Genomic DNA, 20,811 nt, shown 5'->3' with positions numbered 1-20,811 from the left:
AAACACCAACATATTTTTAACGTCGATCCAATTCAACCATAAACTGTCTAGCTGTCATACAATTTGTATGCAATTTACACATAATTCGTATTACTAAACAATAGAATTGGACGTATTAACTCAGTCGATATAACTAAAAGTCCCTAGGTGTCCGTATTCCGTAAATCAGTGTGTTTACAAGAATTGTGACGGTAGACAAGTTAGAGGAATTTGTATGCGATGCAGAGAATGCTAATGTTGCTAAGTTTCTTCGTTCCCTGAATAGGGCTGCGAGTTGTAATTTAAAATTAGTGGTAATGTTAAGTTTTTGATCGTTGGTGGTCTTGGCAGGGATAGGTTTTATCATTAAGGCTGTGTGAAAGGCTAATTGTAAATAAAGGACATAAAATCTTTTCTGTTTATTTACAAAAATGTTGTTTCAATTCTTATTGAAAACAAACCATAAATAATGCCAAAAATATGATCTTTATTTCACAAACGAAATAAACAATAAAAAATTATAAAAATTTCTTTAAAAAATGCTGAATTATACACTTTAAAACGATCTCCTAAGTACTTCTGCTGCCAATATTTCTTTGCCTTTAAGAAAAATACATATCTTCTTCTAAATTTCACGTATTTTACATACCAGTCAGCCCTAATAAGTTACACATAGTGTCTCCCTTGGCTCGTCAGTAAGTTGTAAGTTTGTAAGAATTGGAACGAATCATTTACATGGGTCAAGCGTGATCTACTGCTTGTTTGATTACATTAGCTACGGCTTTTACTAGATATTGATGATTTAATGGGTTTAGGAAGCTTTTGTTACGTCTGTACTTTACGAGTATGTAGGCTTTTAATGGTGGTTTGCAGTGATGATAGAATGACAATGAATTTAAGTTTGGCAGTGCACAAATACATAGTGCTTCGTGTTTTTGTAAATAAACAAAACAAAATATTTTGCTCTCGTCCTCTTGGAGAATAGCAAGATATGGCAATACTATTGAGCTTTTTTCATAGATCATAGCAGTCATTTAAATAACTCTTTGATCGTAAGTTCAATCATCATCCATTGCATTTTGTAAAGTGTGCTCAAAATGTGCGACCCTCACAGATAGTTAACTTCTTCAAGTAAAATAAATTCTTGATTTCTTCAGAAAAATATAGACCCATTCCAATTAATAACAACACAATTAATTCACTCAACACCCAACATCACAATACTTTATCTCCATCCTGTAGAGGTGTTAATACCCCCCATTGTCCCTAAGATTATCATCTCTATATTGTCATTCGTCCCGTGGAGTCGACTAGCGACTCGAATCAGAATAGCCCCGTCGATTCTCGGAAATGTTGTTCGAAAAATGTGTCGATGTGCGTAAAGTATTCCGTAGTGTTATAAGACCGTGGCCAGAATTTCTGATTAGTCTACCACACTGAAGATTAAAAAGTCGACCGACAGTTGGCCCGATAGTTTTATTTTTTTGTAGAAAGTCGTGAATTCTATCAAAGTTTTTGGTCGGTCTGATAGGGGTCAAATACCTGACAGCTGTAATTTCTGCATTTCCAAACATCTCGTACTTATCAAGCGCCCAATCACACTTAGGGCGACTAAAAAGTCTGCAGTGTGAGTTGTCTAAAATATGGATTTGTTTATTGTATCACTTGGTTTACAGGGCATAAGGGTATTGTTAAAATGGGTTTCGGAAATGAAAATGAAAGTGCTTGCAGCGACATTTTATTTGGGATATTCTGTTGTCGACTAGCGACTCGAATCAGAATAGCCCAGTCGATTCTCGAAAAATGTGTCGATATGCGTAAAGTATTCCGTAGTGTTGTACCTCCGTGGATAGAATGTTTGATTAGTGTTGTCTTAGTAGGCGACTGGAGTTGTCGATGAAATATGGATTTGTGGAGTGTATCACTTGGTTTAGAGGGTATTAGTAAAATGGGTTATTGTGCTTCTATTTTGCGTGAATTTTTCAGTATTTTTTTCGAATAGGCAAAATGTAAAAACTGCTTGATATCGTTTAGTTTCCAAATAACAGCAGCAACGGCAGCAGTGATTGACAAAAGTAAACAATTTTTTTTTTAATCAGCATCTGTGGTAGGGATCTTTTTTTTAATCAGCATCTTTTTCGGATGGCACGTTAAACTGTAGGTCCCGGCTGTCATAGAACATCCTTGGCAGTCGTTACGGGTAGTCAGAAGCCAGTAAGTCTGACACCAGTCTAACCAAGGGGTATTGGGTTGCCCGGGTAACAGGGTTGAGGAGGTCAGGCAGGGCAGTCGCTCCTTGTAAAGCACTAGTACTTAGCTACATCCGGTTAGACTGGAAGCCGACCCCAACATAGTTTGGGAAAAAGGCTCGGAGGATGATGATGAGCATCTGTGGTAGGGGCATTAGTGAGTTTGCTTAAGAAGTTTTTTTTTTATATTTTTATCGAAAGTACAATTTAAGAAGCTGTACATTGGCGCACTTATTCTAGACGGACAGATACTCAAATCAACCAATCAGAAGCCTCTTAAATCACAGTACAATTTAAATGCTCGATACCAGTCCAGCTCCACTTCATCCCAGAACCATTCTCCCAGCTCCCAGCAGTCACGTGTACCCATTTGAACCATTTGAAATCTCTTAACCTATAAAGCGAGCAATTGGAGCGAAGATACCAGCATCTCGCTCCCCTTCGCCTTGTTATCCAATCTCTACAAAGCCACTGTTGTTTTCAATGTAATAGACACAAATACTATTGGCCTAGTTTGAGATTGGGGAGTGAGGTTGTTGCCTACTGAGATTGGGGAATGGTTTTTGACCGAAATTATTTAATTGAATAAAAAAAACGAGCATACTTTGTGCATTGATAAATTAAAAAAACCTTTTATTCAAAATGGGCCGAAAAACAGCATTTTTCGAAGGTCAAGCTTATATGAAACAGCCCCCAAAAATTTCCACCCTTCATCGCTTCTTATATGTTTTTTGCTAGGAAGAAGAAATGGTGAAACAAAACTCAACACATATCTGTCTGTAACATTTGAAGCATTGTTATACTTGATCAATATACAAAGGTGAAAATTTCCCATTTATGATACACATCAGTAACGATGAATTAGATGAATAAATTATTATGTATTACCACGGTTACGTCGACATTTTTTTATTACGTACAAATGATATTTCCATACTTTATGACTGGGTTTGTAAAAGCACGTGCAATCAATCACTTTGTTTATGACCAATCAATCAACACGGATTTTTAGCATTCAAGGCAAAAAAATATTATGTAAATAAATGTACAAAAACACAAAATATACGTTTTTAAAGCTATTAGATCATTTATTTATGATACTATGAAAAATGATATTTATGAAAAATTGTGATGATTTCAATCGTCAAACAAAAACTTCTTGAAATACTTGCACAGTTGGAAATCTACACTCTTCTTAAATAACATAGGCAATATTTTATCCCGGTACGGGCAGCAGTTCCCACGGCACGCGGGTGAATCGCGGTAAAACGGCTAGTCGAAGATATAAGCAAGACTTTCTTTACGCACCTACAAAAAAATAGCTAAAAATATCTTATACGGATTTCCTGACCTTGCTCTGAACTGCGAATGATTTAATATCGAAAAACATATACATTAACCAAAAACTCTTTGATATCAACTTTTATAGTCGCTCTGAATAAATTCTTGAGTGCCTAATTGACTTCAGTGTTCATAAATAATACGGTTCGCTTTTGATAAAGTTACGGTTTTCAGGAATCTTTCTGAATTAAGTGTATTGATTGGGAACGTTTCCGGTTTTTCGCCGTATTTCGTGTTTATGTAATGAAGCGTAAATATTTTTCATTACGTTATCGATAGCTTTTCCTGAAAATGAGTGCGGTTTATCGTTCTTGAGAACAGTGAGTCTTTCTAACACTGAAATATATTTTTAAATCCCGTTCCTACCAAAAGGATATACATATACTATTGCATTGCATCTATTTGTAATGTGTTTATAATTTTTCACTGAACAAATTATTGACAATGTTTGCAGCTCAGGAAATATAATTCAAAATCTACTTTAAAGTGCTCGATGAAAGAGATTCACAAAAACAAATTGTAAAAAAAGTATTTTTCAAATATTTCAAACTTTTTTTACGTCACACATTGCATAAAATATTCAAAACAATGCTGCAAAAAGGTCGATAAAATTTATCGATAAACTACACTTTAGACGTCCACTTCTATTGTTGAAATCGCTCAAGCAATTTTGAACTTTGTAGCTTCAAAATATGAAACAAAATCGTGTGTTTTATATATGTAAGTTCTACTCTGTAAGAGTACAGAAATAACATTCAATATAAATTATCAAACGCCGTGAAAACTTCAGCGGGCCGTAGCATAAATAACTAACACGATGCCAATGCGAATTAAATAGACACCATTTGCATGTGACTTATAATATAAATAAGACTTGAATTTCAATTTGAGACTCGAATTCAATATCAGATTATCATGAAGATAAATACATAATTATTGCTAGAGCTACTGAATTCATATGGAAAAATTATCTCTTTTGACATTAGTAATGTCACATTAAGTTAAATTGATAGGGATGGGAGTTTTCATCGATATAAAATCGAATGAGCTTTCAAATTCTATGAACGTTGGTATTCTGGGAAATACGCGAAACTATTTTGTATGCCGTTTTGTGATGCAGATGCGTTTCTAGATGTTGATGATATGCTATGAGAAAGATGTAAATTGCGTCCACCGCTTCTCATTGTGGACGAGTTTCTGTGAATATAGTGCAATTAAATAGTTCGCAGCATCATTTTCTTATTGACTCAAATCTATATTAATGTTGTAAAAAGCGATTTTTTGTTTGTTTCACGTTTCAGAACTACGTAACCGATTTGAAAAATTCTTTCACTTTTAAGAACCGCCACTATCCCCGGGTGATACAGGCTATATTTTATCCGGATACGGGACGAAGTTCTACCGGGATGCGAGTGAAACAGCTAGGTAATTAATTAGTACATTTTACCGTTAGCTGGTTGAGGCTTTTACATCTCGAAGGAAATGTATTAGTAAGTTGTCAACAGAAGTTTACAGAAACCATTTTTTCTATGCTTGAGAAACTCGCAAAGAGCCTTGATATCAGTAGATGTCCTTCAATTGTTATGATGACGAAAATAGAATCAGATTTAATTATGACAAGTACATCTTTAATGCAGTCGGTTATGGCTTTGAACAAGGTCAATTATATGTTTATATTGCATAGTAGTGTGCATTGAATTTAATATGGATGTCAGTTCAAAATCATTTTAGTCAATGAGATTAGCGATCTAAGTGTGTACTTGATGTTAATCGCCCATTTTATTACGATTTTCAAATTGTACGACTAATTGTTTATGTCGCTGTAGTTGTTTTTTTGTTATTGCCTTTGACAATTTACACGTGTTGTTATTCTATGTCCTATCATGCCTGAGTTTTTCACTGGTTAAAAAATGGGCTTGAAAACGATAAGACCGTTTTTCTTAAAACCACCAGATGTACTTTCGAACAAAATTATTAACTTTCGAACGAAATTAATAACATCTCTTCTTATTGTGTGACACACACCAATTGTTTAACTATTGTGTCCGCATCGTAGACAGTGCAGTAGTAAAGTTATGGCACAAAATTATAGCTTAAATGGTAACTCTTCAACCTTTCTTAGGAGCATGCCACCTGAATCCCACAAAAGCTTACCTGCACTTATAGTTAAACACTAACCAAACTATTGAATAGCACCTTACTGTAACCGACTTGACTACTCATAAGCAAGTTACAGTTACTTGTAACACAAACGCTGGTTAAAATTTTACTACAGGCTTCTTATAACCGTCGTATTTACATATCTTAATCCTAGAATGGGTGGCATATTATTATCGGCCACCCAAAGATAGCTATGGTAGTCATATTATTTGATAGTCTGTCATACAGTTTAGTGTAACGTATACAAACAAACACACTTATGTATGTACCGTTATATATATATTAGAATACATAACTATTTGAAGGTGTACACACACATACATGGAGTATAGGGATATTGGACTGTCTCCTGAAATCCTCTCTCAGATGTTTTACTACTAAAATTAATGTATTGTTGGATGGATGCAATAATTTTCCATTTCATTCATCAACCGTAAATTAATTGTGCCTATCGACATCAATAGGTTCCTTCACTATCCCATTACAAGAAGTACAGACTTCTTCTCATATAGAGAAAGAAAAAGTTTTCTCAAAGTATTTTCCTTCATCATTCCTCATACATTCTTATAATTAATTCATCATCAGTTAATGGTGTTAATTATAACGCCATAAAGTATATCTTCATGTTTTATACACCACCAATTACTTCTCACTGTAACAATTAAACTTCTAAAACTCGTAAATTAAAGGCTCGTAAAATTTCCAATAGATGAGAAACAATGTGTGGTCACAGCGAAAATTCTAAAGCTCACAACGTGATCGATGTCGAATTGATGTCCATCGTATTATTCAAGCCACGTTCTTGATAGTAGCAACAGTTATGGCCTGTAGTAGAAGCGCGCCCAATTGAATAACGATTTTCTGCGCGGGCGCAGCGTAGTGTTGCGCGACTAAGTACTGCGTTATCGATAAGGATTAAGTTTTTGTTACGTGGTGTCAATTTTGATTGTTGTGTGTCAATTACTGTTGTTTGTAATTAGGTATTAGTTTTATAGCGCGGTTTGGAAATAATCATTAATTGAATTGGTACTTGATGGTTTTACAAATACCTAATTGTTTGTGTTTTTTTTCAAGTAACTATTGAACACTAAGCGGTTAATTTATGCTAAAGTATCTTGTTTAAATATTTGAGTGTTAGAAAAATCTTAATCATTTAATCCGAAGTTTATCGACAGTGTCCCCTCCCTAAGAGATCTCAGGCTCCTTATCGATGATTTACAAATTGTACGACGGACAATAGCCATAGGGGAGGAGTTGCCAAGGTCGGGAGTTCGAACCCGGGAGATACACTTATTTAACATAATGCGGAAGTTTTGTCATATAAACGATTATTCAATAGAATTTTATTCGATGTTTTGTATTGCAGTTTCTGTAATGTGGGAATATTGGTATTTAAATGTTCTATAGGAATATAAGGGCGTGGTGAATTTTTTTGTTTGGTATATTTATGTGGGCAGGGGAGATTTTTTTGCTGTTTAGTGGGAATTCTGTGTTGAAATAATAATTTTCTTACGCCTTCTTCTTTGCAAACCTAAAATTGATGAAAAGTTCTTCTCTTATTGGCTTGAAAGAAAATATCAATTTATGTCGAAGTTCTCTCTTCTACGTTCAATTTTAATTCCTTCTCACAGGTTAAACAAAAACACATCGTACATTGTACCTTCTATAATCTAAACCACCTGCGCCAAGGTGTAAATTAAGCCCTCTTAATACTCTCATAAGCCCATTGTCGGCTCATAACTCTCTGAAACTACTTACACCATCACCAATTTTGCAGAACACAACGATAGACACAAAACAGCACTCCATTACTATGACCTGTTTAGATTATCGAGCGAGTTCAAAAGCCAGTAGTTTTCGCGGCTTGTTCTCTTTTACTCCAAACCCATTGTTTTCTGTTAGCAAAATTTTCATACATTTCTTAAAGTTGGGTCCAAAATTTTGTCATCCATCCATCCCAATTTTATTTGAGATCGGCGTAGCATGTTTTTTCCTTCCATACTCTTCTATTTAATAATTTATTTGACTCTTCTATTTGCCGTCATCTCACTAGTAACATTATTACTTACCATATCTACTTTCACACAATATTTTTTTTTAACAAAATAAATAAATAAAAATATAAATTTAAATTACTTTCACTTGGTTCCAAAAGATTTTGTGTATCGTCAGCAAAATATCAAAATCTTCATATCTTTTGGAGCTTGGTAGAAGGAATTTATTATTTTTCATTAATTGATTTTTTCGCTTTAGACCTGTTGGGAAGGAATTTGTGGAGCAGTTAGGAGAAGCCGTTTTCGCTAATAGATTAGTGATCCACTCTCCTATTATTGTTTGATATGATTTACGGGCTAGTAAGTGGGGCGAGTAGATGGACTAGGAAACAGGTAATGAAGTTTTATGCTAAATATTAGTGTTTAGATTTTGTATTGAGTTTGCAGTGAATCTGTGAGTTTGTTTATTCCGGTTGAAAGTAGGTTTTGGGAATTGTTTTGTTAATCTCTCTACTTTATTAACTATTAATATTGAGCTAACAGGTTCATAAATTTGGACCAGTTTCTACTGAGTTCGTTTACTTTTTGGTTTTAAAAGAAAATATTTGTCTGGAATTAATCTAACCTTTTAAATTAAATTTTAATTTAAAATAAAAACATTTTATTACTTCAAAAATGACTTACAGAAGCTTACTTTATATTCCATGTCATTATTTAAGGTACGTGTATTCAAATTATTTCAACCAATAATTTCAACATCTACTCTCCTGTCTTCATCTTTCACCACTCGCTTATAAACTGGCACAACCAAACGCAGCATAAGGTATACAAAATCCCGAAATAGCTCTGACCGTATGAATTTGACCTATAGTGTGAATGTACTGTTGTGATATCACAGCTTAATATAGGAAGAAACACTTTATAAGGTTTTTAGGTACTGCGGGAAATGGTAGGGGTGAAAATTCTTCTGCCTTTGAGGTTTCCATGCCCTTTTTCAGGTAAGTTTTTGTTCTGAAATTGGCTTCAAAAGGATTGGGGTTTGGTGAGAGATCAGAATTTCCTTTTTCAATATTTTGATAACATAATATGAACATTACTTATCGAGCCTGAAATTGAACTTAATATTTTATACTTTTTCAGTCTACATATTTCGTTTTGTTAATCTACCTCTGAATATTACATATTCAAAAAGTTTTTCAAACCCGATACCCTTACTTAGTCGTGACAGACAAAAATTTTTATGTTTTGTTATTACAGTATTTTATTTAATTCTGCCGCAACACATTCAATGTACTTATGAATGTATCAAAATGAACTAGATTATCATTCCTTACCATTCAATCACTTCACAGATAACATTCCACAACATTACAAGTGTTATAAGAAGCAGTAAGTTATCTGAAACTAGTAGTTAGAGATAGTTTGAAGTGCCACTACACTGCCTACCTACAGCTTCAAGTGTAATCCTTTCATTTATATTTAGAGCAGTCCCAAGGTAGAAGGTTAAGAACGAAAATAAAACTAATTTAATTTTTTGTGATCATATTAGGGCGATATTGAAAGAATTTTGCGGTGTTTTCTTTTATGTATTTTAGACCGATATTAATTTTAAAACGAGACCCTAAAAGAGTTATTGTAGCCTTAGTTCACAAAGGGCTTCTGCAGAAAGAAACTTGGGTTTCTGAAGGTAAAATTCTAACACTCCCTTCATCCTTCATCAAGGATAGTTCTGCTAATAGGAAGACTATCCTCAGATGATTTTAAATTCTTTTAAATAAAAGCTATCAAAAGATCGATTTAAAATTACACGCAGGCTCAAACTACCAGGTTTAATAGTTACCTGTGTATTCTTATACTAAACCACGAAACCTTTTAAACGTCAGTTGAACACTTGTCTAAAAAAATTACAGATTATGACGTTGAAATAAGGTCCATACTGCAGCCACACTTTTTTTAGACAAGTGTTCGATAGAAGTTAAGTTTTTGTAGTAAGACCATTAAACTTTAACACTAAATCCTCCTCTATTTAAGCCGGTTAAAACTTCACACGTACACAACAACCGAAAAATAATAATTTCAGCTTCAATCTCCGTACCCGCTACAGGGGTTACCTGGCTTGGTGCTATAAATAGCCATGACTCGCACCCCATAGCTCCATGGTTAATGTACGCAGCATTTAATGCAAGACCACCGGCTTTATGCTCCTTTTAAGTTTTGAAGTTTAAGTTATATTGAGTATCGATGGTTATGTCGGGATTTTGAAATTTTTTGAGATGAAAATTGTAGAAGCGAAAAGGTATGTATGGTAAAGGTTTTTTAGCCATTTCGATAAAGACTATTAGAGATATCCCTTTTCTAAGGTGAAGAAGGGATTACATATTTGCTAAATTGTAACAGTCGGTTCAATTTTTTTTTTCATTTAAATTGTACAAGAGAAAGTGTTGTCATACATAGTTTAAACATTGAAAAGATTCAATAGATCTAAAACCAATATAGATTAGTTTTAAAAAGTTGTGTACATTTTTCTTGACAACACAATTTCTAACTTAACACTTGTACAACATAATCATTATATAAAGAAACACATTCATTACAATATTTGAACAGTTTTTGAACAAAAACGGTCAAGTACGATCGATTACATCTCTCTGTCGCGGCGTATACAAGGTGCGCGCAGGAAGTTTACGTAGCACGTGCTCCTACATACAGGATGTTTTAAATGCGAAAGCGAATTAGAATTAACAATGGTTTGTATGTTTGTGCGTATGTATATGCGAAAATTACGATTTAGTGGGTAAGTGTGGGTGGTTTTGCTGTTGTTTGAATATTTAATGTATATACTACTAGATATACCTACTTTTGAGTCAGTTGATATAGTAAGGTGGAAACAGGTAGGTAGGTACTATGTCGTATTTTAAAGTTAAATTGCCATAAACTATGAACTTAAGATTTCATTAGATAATTTTAATTTGACAACCTAAACTGTTATAAAATTAATAAACTACTTCTACAATAAAAAGTACTTTGCGCACCATAAATAGTATATTTTCCCAATAAATATGCTATCTTAAACTGAAAGTTTTTTTTAAATCATTTCAGAAGTTCTTGAGATGAATGAACAAACAAACTCTTCAGTTTGAAAATATTAGTATTGGTAGTTATAGATTTATTTCGTCCTCTACAGCATTCTATACCAAACACACTTGCGGTGGCAGTTATTTGCCTCTGCTGTCAATTATCACTGTTCTGCGGTTTGTGGTCACTTGTACACTCAATACATATAAGGACATAAGTTCAGTTCGACACTTCCCACGAGCATTTGCATATTAATACTGATTTGTGAGTCATTAGGAAGAAACCGCCGGTCTTTGTAGTATTGGGCAGGTTTACAAACACAAATTGAGGGTTATTTATTTTTTTATAAGTTATTATTTTATGAATAAAAATATTGATGTCCTAATAAATAACATCAAACTACTCGTATTATATATAAGGTCCTACCAACGGGATCAGCCCCGTCCTGTGGGAACTACTTAGCGTACTCGGTTAAGCAGTCTCTTTCCTCTATAAATGAGCTATCTAACACTGAAATATTTTTACAAAGCTATTCAGCTGTATTATATTTAGTATACCTACGTGATAAACAAAACTATTCTCTGTTATTTTTCAGGGTTCATTCCCAAGTCATTCAGTAGTATCATTCTAACTACTTAAAAGCAAAGATTTTTCAAAGTAATGCCTATTTTTTCTGAATAATTAAGTAAACAATTTTTTGATACGTCTATATATTTTATCAACTCTGTAACCAATCCCGTCAGTTAACTATTATATAATTATAGTAAGCGGTTACGCGTATAATTGTTCACAATCACCAAAGTTTGTTTATTACCAGTTAACGACGTATTCTAGGGTTTAATGTGGTAGTTAGTACATGACTATGTATTGACTAGGTTAATTACTAGTGTGCCGTATAAACAGATTAACTGTGCACTTAATGAGAGATTTGGTATTATAAGTATGTTGTTGGTCCTTGATTTACGAGATGGTTTTTGTATTTACATCTCATCTTGAAGTCTAACGCTGTTTTTTTTCAATCAGTGATGCTGTTTTATGCATCCCTGTTTCTATAATCAGCTTATTAGAATTAACAGATTTTATCTCTAATTATGTTTAAGTAACAAAAAACTAATACAATTCTAAAAATTACGAAGAAAGTGGTATATATTCAATTCATACATCCAGTAGAAAATGCCTAATACCAAGTAAGTAATCTATGAATAGTACACAATAAAAAATACATTTGTTTGATTTCTTTCATGGTCTTTCATTTCTAAAGTCAATCTTGTAATCTGTAGAGTGTAGACTAACGTCAATTAACTAGTCAACAAACGATCCGAGTAATTCCTAAATACTCAATAGTAAATCTTTACTCTTATTACAGTTACTTAATATACATAGTTAAAAAGCATCACCCTATAGAAACTCATAAAGCCATGTTTACTAACACGAAATTAAAAAAAAACCGCCGCCGCGACATCTGGCGCTAGAGTTATGTAATTATTTGTTTTATGAACACATCTACGTTTACTTAGTTATTTTTTTGTCTCATATGAGACTGAAATATTGTTAGTAAAATTCTATATCATTTGATAAATAGGTATTTTGGTACAGTTTTTCAGGTATTTTTCATGTAAATAAAGAATATGTACCTATATGAAATTCAGCATCACGATGTTTTAAACTTAGGTAAATTAAAAAATGAAATAAGCACAAAACACGCTACATTGAATGATTTCAGCAAGATTTAACAATATTGTCACCACTACCACAGAAAAATAGGATCTTAAAAAATACATGTTATGTTCTAATGTGCTATATATTTAACCTAAACAACAACTACATACAAAATATACACAAACACCATTTTTTTAAAGAATTTGTCCTCCATTTACAAGCAAACAATTACAAAAACACACATTTGGCACGGTCTGCCAATATCTCAAATCGTTCCCTCCATAAATCAATCACAACCAAACAAACTCTTTGACAAGCCAATCCCGTTCATTCACCCGCAAAGAAATGAACTCTAAAATAAAAACAACCACAAAACGATTTACAGAGTTATTAATAGTCAAACAATTACACGCCCAAACCCTTTCACCCTAAGAAATAAATAAATCATTTAAAAATGGATTGTTGAAAACCGATTTAGAATACCCACACACTGGAGACTAAACAGTCGGCTGAGAGTTGACCCGATGGTTGCCAAAAACTTTTATTAAGAAGAAAATCTTGTTTCTAAGGCTCTAGACTAGACAGACGGACTGCGTTTCACTGCAGTTCAATCAACTTCAGAACATGACTGCACGCCGACGGCAATTCAACTGCAATCGGACTGCACGTTTCATTTGCAGTTCTATTGTAGTCGTGTCAACCGCATTCAAACTTCCCTTAAACTGCAATTTGCAGTTGAAATGCAGTCCGTCTGTCTAAAGCCTAAGCATTTTCAGGCGGTCTGAGACCGGATAAATACCTGAACTTTGTCATCATATTCATCGCCATACTGATTTATAGAACAAACAAACTATCGGCCGACTAAAAGTCTGCAGTTTACTCTCACAATAGGGGTTATATAGAGTGGATCACTAAAAAACTGACGCCATATTTAAAATCGTCGGGATCCCCTTATAATATATGAGGCTAGGGCACGTGTTATAAGCTGCTATGAATTCTGACATAAACCAGAGCATAGAAAAAACTAGTCTGCGTTAGAAGGGAAAATATCCTATTTTTGTTTATGATTAGTCGTTAAAAGTTTACGTTTACGCGTTAACGTGAAACTTTCAGCCAATTTGTAAAGGTGTCTGGTTTAAAACAGGAAAATTGTTTGAAAACTGTTTTAAAGTCGTTTTTCGTGCTTTAACTGCTATATTTTGGCTATACTTTTTAAAACAGAATATAACAGTATTCCATCTCATATTATGTCTATTTTTTTCAAAATATATTTACAAGATCACAAGCATGGGTTCTGTTAAATAGCAATGTATATTACCAAGTAAACATGGTAAGAGTCCTGTAGTATAAAAATAAATGAAGATTCTTGTACCTAAAATAACTATTCCAACAAAAGATACATTAACAAAACATCTATCATCTGAAATCCTATCCCAAGATACAATTTCACCCCCTAAAAAAAATTTAAATAAGATACACTTTCAACTACATATAAAATAATCGTTATTATTAACACGAAATAAAATCTTCACCCCGATGCATCAGTGAATCAAACCTGAGTTATTTTATATACATATGTTTGTTTATTTCTCGTTTAAATTTACACCGTGCCAACGACCGGCGCACTGTAAGGAAAGTTATAATTATGTGGGGTTATAAAAATATTGTTGGATACCGTATGGGTTCTGTAGAAAGGGTTTTTGTACGTTGTATTGTAATTGAGCTTGTGCACTGTATATATCCTGCATAGCTGGCTGATTTTTTAAGCCTAAGAACAGCCACCATGGTCTTAATTCGGCCTGAATTATTGCAACTTATAAGTTGTAAAAGCATACTCTTGTGCAAGTTTCAATTAAATGATAAAGGATAACGCCAAAACTGAATAAAGTTAACGCAAATGACAGAATTTTAATCTCAATCTGAATTTCAAAGATCAAGTTGAAAATACGTATAAAGTTAGACGTACCTTTAGCGAGGAAACTTAGGGTAAAGCAAATAGAAAATATTACTTCTTTCAAGCAATAAACCTCTGAGTAATAACAACTCTAAAAGGTAAATCTCTGAATCTTTCTTGACGTCACATCATCCTTTCAGTCTTATTTCAGCATTAACCGCCAATTTGTTGCACTTGTTTACATTTATCCCAGTTTCCAGAAACCTGTCAATGTACAATATTGCCCAGACTTTTGCAGTCCTTACAAACTCATTTCAGTTTCTTAATTAAAGGTGACCTCATAAATTTTGAATTAAATAGCTTGTTTTTGAGTCATCTCCACGTATTGATGTAAGAAAATTTACCAAAATATTCGCTTGTTTTTTTAACATGGCAATTTTGTGTTATTTATTTCCCGTTTAACTGTGTGGCAACACTGGGATTATTGCGCGAACTATCATAGGGCTGTGTTGATTGACACATATTCTAGTTTATATTTATATAAGAGATGTAAAATTAGTTGGTTGCGAAATGCTGAAGCGAATATAAAAATTCTTTGACTAATAGACGTTTTCTCAATTTCAGTATGACACGACTATCATGAATATATTGGTAGATATAAAATTCAGCTTTTACGAACGATAAGGTTAAAGAATTTTGATTAGATGGGACATACATATGAAGAATTCTTGAGAAGATTAGACAAAAAATCTGCCTTTTTCAATACTAGATATTGTAAATAAACTGTCACTTATCGTATACAATGTAGACGACAACGTTCAGATATTTTGTTGAAGGCGTTGATTCATATATTGCTGAACAGTTCTAAATATATCTGTCATCGCCCGAAGTGTTTTTCTTTACACGATTCGAGGAAAATTTCGTAACTTGATGCAACATTTTAATGACATGTTATGGCAAACAATTTTAGCGGGAATTTTGATTGTTAAATATAGGTTATAAAAATTCGATATTGAGCTGAAACATGGAGTGTAGAGTGAAAGAGAGTGAAAGATGTAACATCGGTCGTTCAATCGTTCAGTCAGAAGGTAGTAAGTCTGATAATAAGTCTTACCTAGGGGTATCGGGTTGCCCGGGTCTATGTGGGGCTCAGCCAGCTGTATCCGGTAAAACTGGAAACCGACTTCAACATAGTTTGGGAAAAGACTAATAATAATAATCTTCCACGCCGATTTCGGCAACGGCGACCACTTCGACCCTAATGGCGTGCGTGTGCTCTCATGTGGCTGGAGTATCCAATTTTGTGCGTGAAAGTCCGCGCACACTGCGGACATGTCAGGGTACCAGCCACAAAGTTGTAGTTGATAGCTACAGGTGGTCGAGCTTTCAACTCATCTCGTTTGGCATCCAACTCAGAAAGTCGGCGTGCTTCAAAGTCAAAGACTTTGGCTTTAACGCGGCTTCTCCAGTCTCTGCGGTTGGATGCCAGATTCTCCCACTGAGACGGGTCAATGGAACAGCTTTTCATGTGACGCTTCAGCACATCCTTGTATCGCAGCAGCTGTCCGCCACGTTTCCGCTTGCCCTCCTGCAACTCGGAGTAGAGGATGCGCTTGGCCACTCTAGTATCCGGCATGCGCAGTACATGCCCGCACCAACGAAGCTGTCTCCTCATGAGGTATGCTTCAATGCCACCTACATTGGCTTTCCTCAACACTTCTGTGTTACGCACACGATCAAACCAACGGATATTTAATATTTTGCGCAGACATTTGAGGTGGAAGCGGTCTAGTTGCTTGATGTGGCGTCGGTACGGTGTCCATGTTTCCGCTGAGTAGAGTATACAAGGCAACACAACTGCCATATACACAGAAACCTTTGTGGATATCTTTAGGTCATGGGAGCTGAAAACCTTCTTGTCGAATTTGCCGAAAGCAGCGGCTGCAGCACCAATTCTGCTATTGATTTCGGCGTCAAGGTCGCACTTTGATGTTATAATGCTCCCCAAATATCGAAATTTATCGACCTGCTTCAGGACATCTTCACCAAGCATAATGGTCAGTTCTTGACGTCCGTGATTGTCTGAAGACATTACTTCTGTCTTTTTGATGCTGATTTTAGACCAAATGTACAGCACTGCTTGTGAAGGTTCGTGACTAGCTGTTGCAGGACTTCAGGGATTCAGCCACGAAACAGAGGTCATCTGCATACATAATGTCCTGTATATGTGCATAGGACACCTTTGTGGTCGCCTTGAGTCTATTCAGGTTGAAAAGTTTGCCGTCAGTCCGATAACGAATACGAACTCCTTCAGGAGAAGAATTCAATACTTCCCGGACTACAACTGCGAAATATAATGCAAACAATGTGGGAGCCAGGACACAACCTTGCTTCACTCCACAGGTGACGGAGAAGAAGCTCGATTGGTCATCTTCAACCGCTACACAACATTGCATGTCATCGTGCAGGAGTCGCAGGAGTCTTATGAACTTCTCTGTACACCCCAACTTTCTCAGTACCTTCCAGAGGGCCTCGCGAGGGACGCAGTCAAAGGCTTTTTCCAGATCAATAAAGCAGAGATACAAGTGCTGTCCCTGCTCTCTACTTTTTTCCTGGAGTTGACGGACTGCGAATATTGCCTCACAAGTTCCTCTGTCTGGTCTGAAACCAAATTGGGTTTCCGGCAGAATCTTTTCAGAGAGGTTCCTGAGGCGGTTTAGAAGTACTCTGGCGAAGACTTTTCCAGAGACAGAGAGCAGTGAAATACCGCGGTAAGAACCACATTCCGACCGGTCGCCTTTGTTCTTATAGAGAGCCCTGACGCGTGATAACTTAAAAGTTTCAGGAACTTGTTCTTTCTCCCACATAAGCACAAACATTTCCCAGACGCGCGAATGCAGTTCCTCGCCGCCGTACTTCAGAAGCTCACCTGGTATAAGGTCTAGGCCAACCGCACGCTGATTTTGCTGTTGTTTGATGGCACAAAGCACCTCATGTTTAGACAAAGCATCATCCAATTCTTCTGCTATTTGAAGTTGAGGCAAACTGTCTATGTAGTGTAGATCGGCTGTTCGATCTACATTAAGTAGATTATTGAAGTGTTCTGCCCAACGATCTAACACTTCATTTTTGCTTTTCAGCAGACTTTTACCATCCAGCGACTTCAGTGGTACCTTTATGAAGTTGGTGATACCCAGGAGATTGCGAATTTCGCTATAGAAATCACCGAGCTGATTACTATCAGCAAGCGACTGGATGTATTGAGCCTTGTCTTGCCACCATTTATCTTTAGTGTGTCTCGTGAGTTTACGCAACTCACGGTCACTCTCTCTTATAAGTGCGCTGTTATTACTGCGCTTGAGAAGTTCTCGGTGTTTGGCAATAGCTTTAGAAAGAACTTCGTCGTTCTCATCAAACCAGTCTTGCTTGCGTTTATTTTTTAGCCCTATGGTGTTAATGGCTACGTCAAGAATGGACGACGATAAAGCGTTCCAGTCTGCATCAATATCACCGGTATTTTGATGAGAGTGTATATCACATGCCAGCGTTTCAGCGTATTTGCTTCGGGGTCCCGGATGTTTGAGTTTCTCAATGTTTATGTTCTGAGGCTTTTTCCTGCTAGCCCTGAATGGTCGCCGAAGGCAAAGACGCAGTTTGGTGACAATTAGTCTATGGTCCGTCCAGCAATGAGCACCGCGCATAGCACGAGTGACTAGGACCTGAGAGATGTCTCGCTGCCTCGTGATGGCATAGTCAATGAGGTGCCAGTGCTTAGAACGTGGGTGCATCCACGTAGTTTTGTGCTTAGCAGCAAGGCGAAACATGGTGTTTGTGATTGCAAGTTGGAATTGAGCACATAAACTAAGCAGCAACTGGCCATTAGAGTTGATGTTGCCTACCCCATGCCTACCCAAAACTTTAGGCCACGCTTCATAATCTTGACCAACTCTAGCATTGAAGTCCCCTAACAAGAGAATCTTTTCTCTGTTCGGTATTTTATGGAGACATTGTGTAAGTTCTTCATAAAATTTATCCTTGATGTCGTCAGAACTATCTAGCGTCGGTGCATAGACACTGATAACATTAAGGAAATTGTCACCGTCTAAGTGAAGGCGCAATGTGGTTATACGGTCCGAGATGTGGATTGGACATTCTTGAAGTGTCTTCACAAGATTATTCTTGATCACAAAACCAACTCCCGACCTTCTTGGTTCTGTTGCAGCAGTGCCCTTCCAGTAGAAAGTGTAGCCACCGCCATGCTCGACTAGCTCGCCCTCATCGGCAAGGTGGGTTTCGCTTACAGCAGCTATATCAATGTTGTAGCGGCGGAGTTCTCGAGCAACTATGGCCGTTTTTCGTTCTGGGCAGGCGTTTGTCTCCCGGTCGAGAAGGGTGCGAACATTCCATGCACCAAAAGTCAGTAAAGGTGTTTTAAGTTTATTTCTATTGCGTCGACCATGAATAAAAAGATGCGGAAGCAGCCGTGGTTACTGCTATCCAAAGAGTGTTTGGGGTGAGCATTTTTTTAGGGCACCTTTTCTAGCCCCCTCCCAGGCTGAGCAAGGAAAGCAGTGCTCCCCTAAAGGGCTGCTTTGTCGCTCTGGGTGCTGCCGGATTCCCTCTGTCCCCCCAGCTCAAAGAGAAAACGACCACGGCATGTACTCACACCCCCAGAGCCGCTAGTGTGCAGGTCTCAGACAAAGCTCAGGTTGCATCAGCCCGAACCTCTCTACCTCAACCTATCGCCACTAGTCTTCGCCAAATCGGGGTCCATTATACGGAAGCAGTCAGATGCGCAGGATATATTATAGTGCTCAAACATACGCGCAAACGCAAGAGCACTCTCTCGTCTAACATCCCTTTATCCAATGGAACGGTGAACCGCTACGATCGGAGAGATGTTAGATGCAGCAGTTTGACATACGATAACACGATCCCTATCGCTGCCTCTAGGCCTTCCTGCGATGCCTCGGTGTCTTGCCACCAGTGGTGGTCTGCTATTTAGCCAAGACACAATTTCGGGGGATTTCCGATCCGGCTTGGGAGATGTTGTTCCCAAGCGCCGGCGCCGACGGTAGCCGCCGCGCTACTGACGGCGCTCGCCGCCGTGCTCGACACTGTGGCGCCCTCCAGCGGACACGCCAGGTACTGTGGAGAGCCTGCTCTCGCACACGTCCGGCACCGGCGGTGACCGCCGCGCTACTCCTGCTGGGAAAAGACTACACAGATTATGAATACGTAATTAAGAATCTATGCGTAAGAGTAAAATCTAGTAGCCCAAAACAATCGTTTCCCAAGACACTCTGGCACCACATTTCGCGAAACCCACGCATCTTAAGAATCCACAATTAACTCAAACTTACAACCATATAACCAAAGTATTTCTGTGCACATTATACTAAAATTTTATTAAACCATTTGACATTAAAATTTATTAGTTTTACGCACCCTGTATTTCAGAGCAGTCGCAAATGTTCGCTGTTTACTATCGATGAATGTTCGGAAGCTAATTTTAGGAATACAGATGTCCCGTTTAGCGTGAAAGCCATATTTGTCAACTATGCTGGTAAAAAGTTTTATTTTGTCCCTTTGAGTGTTTTTTGAAGTCGGTATACTTATATCACTTTATATTAATTTACATTAAAACATACCTAGAATATACTTACATATGTATTAATGATTTGTTCTCCTTTGTTCCAGAAACTAATGGATCCGAACAAGAGTTGATTTTGTCGGTGAAACATGAATCTCGCCGCCATTGCGTTTTGGCGCGAAATGCCAATCGCGTTCACGCTCCTCGTGGCAACGGCGTGTCTTGTTACAGCCAAAGATATTGTTTTAGGTGAGTTTTTTTCATACATAAAACCTTTTTTTGCCTACGTGAAAAAGTTATCCATGAATTTGAGTAAAAATCTCCGGTAGGCAGAGTGAACGGTTGAAATAAAAACGAATACTAGGTTATGTATATTTGTCATGCTGTATATTAATGTAGGATTAGTAAGATATACCAGTAAAGGATATCCGTCTTCCTTCAATATTTTATTTCAGCAATTACTATTCTTAAAATCTATTGCCAAATAATCGTAGGAAGTAAGAATATTACGTCGTTGTAACAAATGTCGATGGAATCAAAGGTACAACAATAGGCCCCAAAAAACATGTGTTGAATGCGTATAGGCTTGTTAAAGCCAAAAACGACGAATTTCGTATTCAAAATCCATACGTATTAACAAAAATCTGGGATGGTATACTTGGAATTTAAAATTCTAATCGTTTCGTAGAATGAATACTAATTTGTACCGAAATCAATTGTAGGGCCTACAGTACTGTATTTTTGGCAATCGGAAATCATTTCTTTTGTCTTATTATTATTCAAAGCGGGTTAAGGCGCCATGTCGAGAATTATATTGTCAAAGTCAAAGCGGCTTTATAAATATCGACTACAATCGTTAGTGTTGCG

The 20,811-nt window shown here is 36.5% G+C and overlaps 1 protein-coding gene across 2 annotated transcripts in view; it reads left to right on the top strand.

Annotated features, from left to right (window-relative positions):
- The window catches only part of LOC110373728 (fibroblast growth factor receptor homolog 1), an 83,712-nt gene that overhangs the window by 19,412 nt on the left and 43,489 nt on the right, over positions 1 to 20,811 (top strand). For both annotated transcript variants that reach the window (XM_064040848.1, XM_049837543.2), the window contains exon 2: positions 20,052 to 20,193. In XM_064040848.1, coding sequence (XP_063896918.1) covers positions 20,094 to 20,193 — 100 coding nt within the window. In that variant the 5' untranslated portion in view covers positions 20,052 to 20,093. The remainder of the gene's footprint in view (positions 1 to 20,051; positions 20,194 to 20,811) is intronic.

This window comes from Helicoverpa armigera, chromosome 23 (assembly GCF_030705265.1).
Source record: "Helicoverpa armigera isolate CAAS_96S chromosome 23, ASM3070526v1, whole genome shotgun sequence".
Lineage (NCBI taxonomy): Eukaryota > Metazoa > Arthropoda > Insecta > Lepidoptera > Noctuidae > Helicoverpa > Helicoverpa armigera.
Note: the sequence above shows the minus strand (reverse complement) of the source record. Positions and strands in the feature narration are given on the sequence as shown.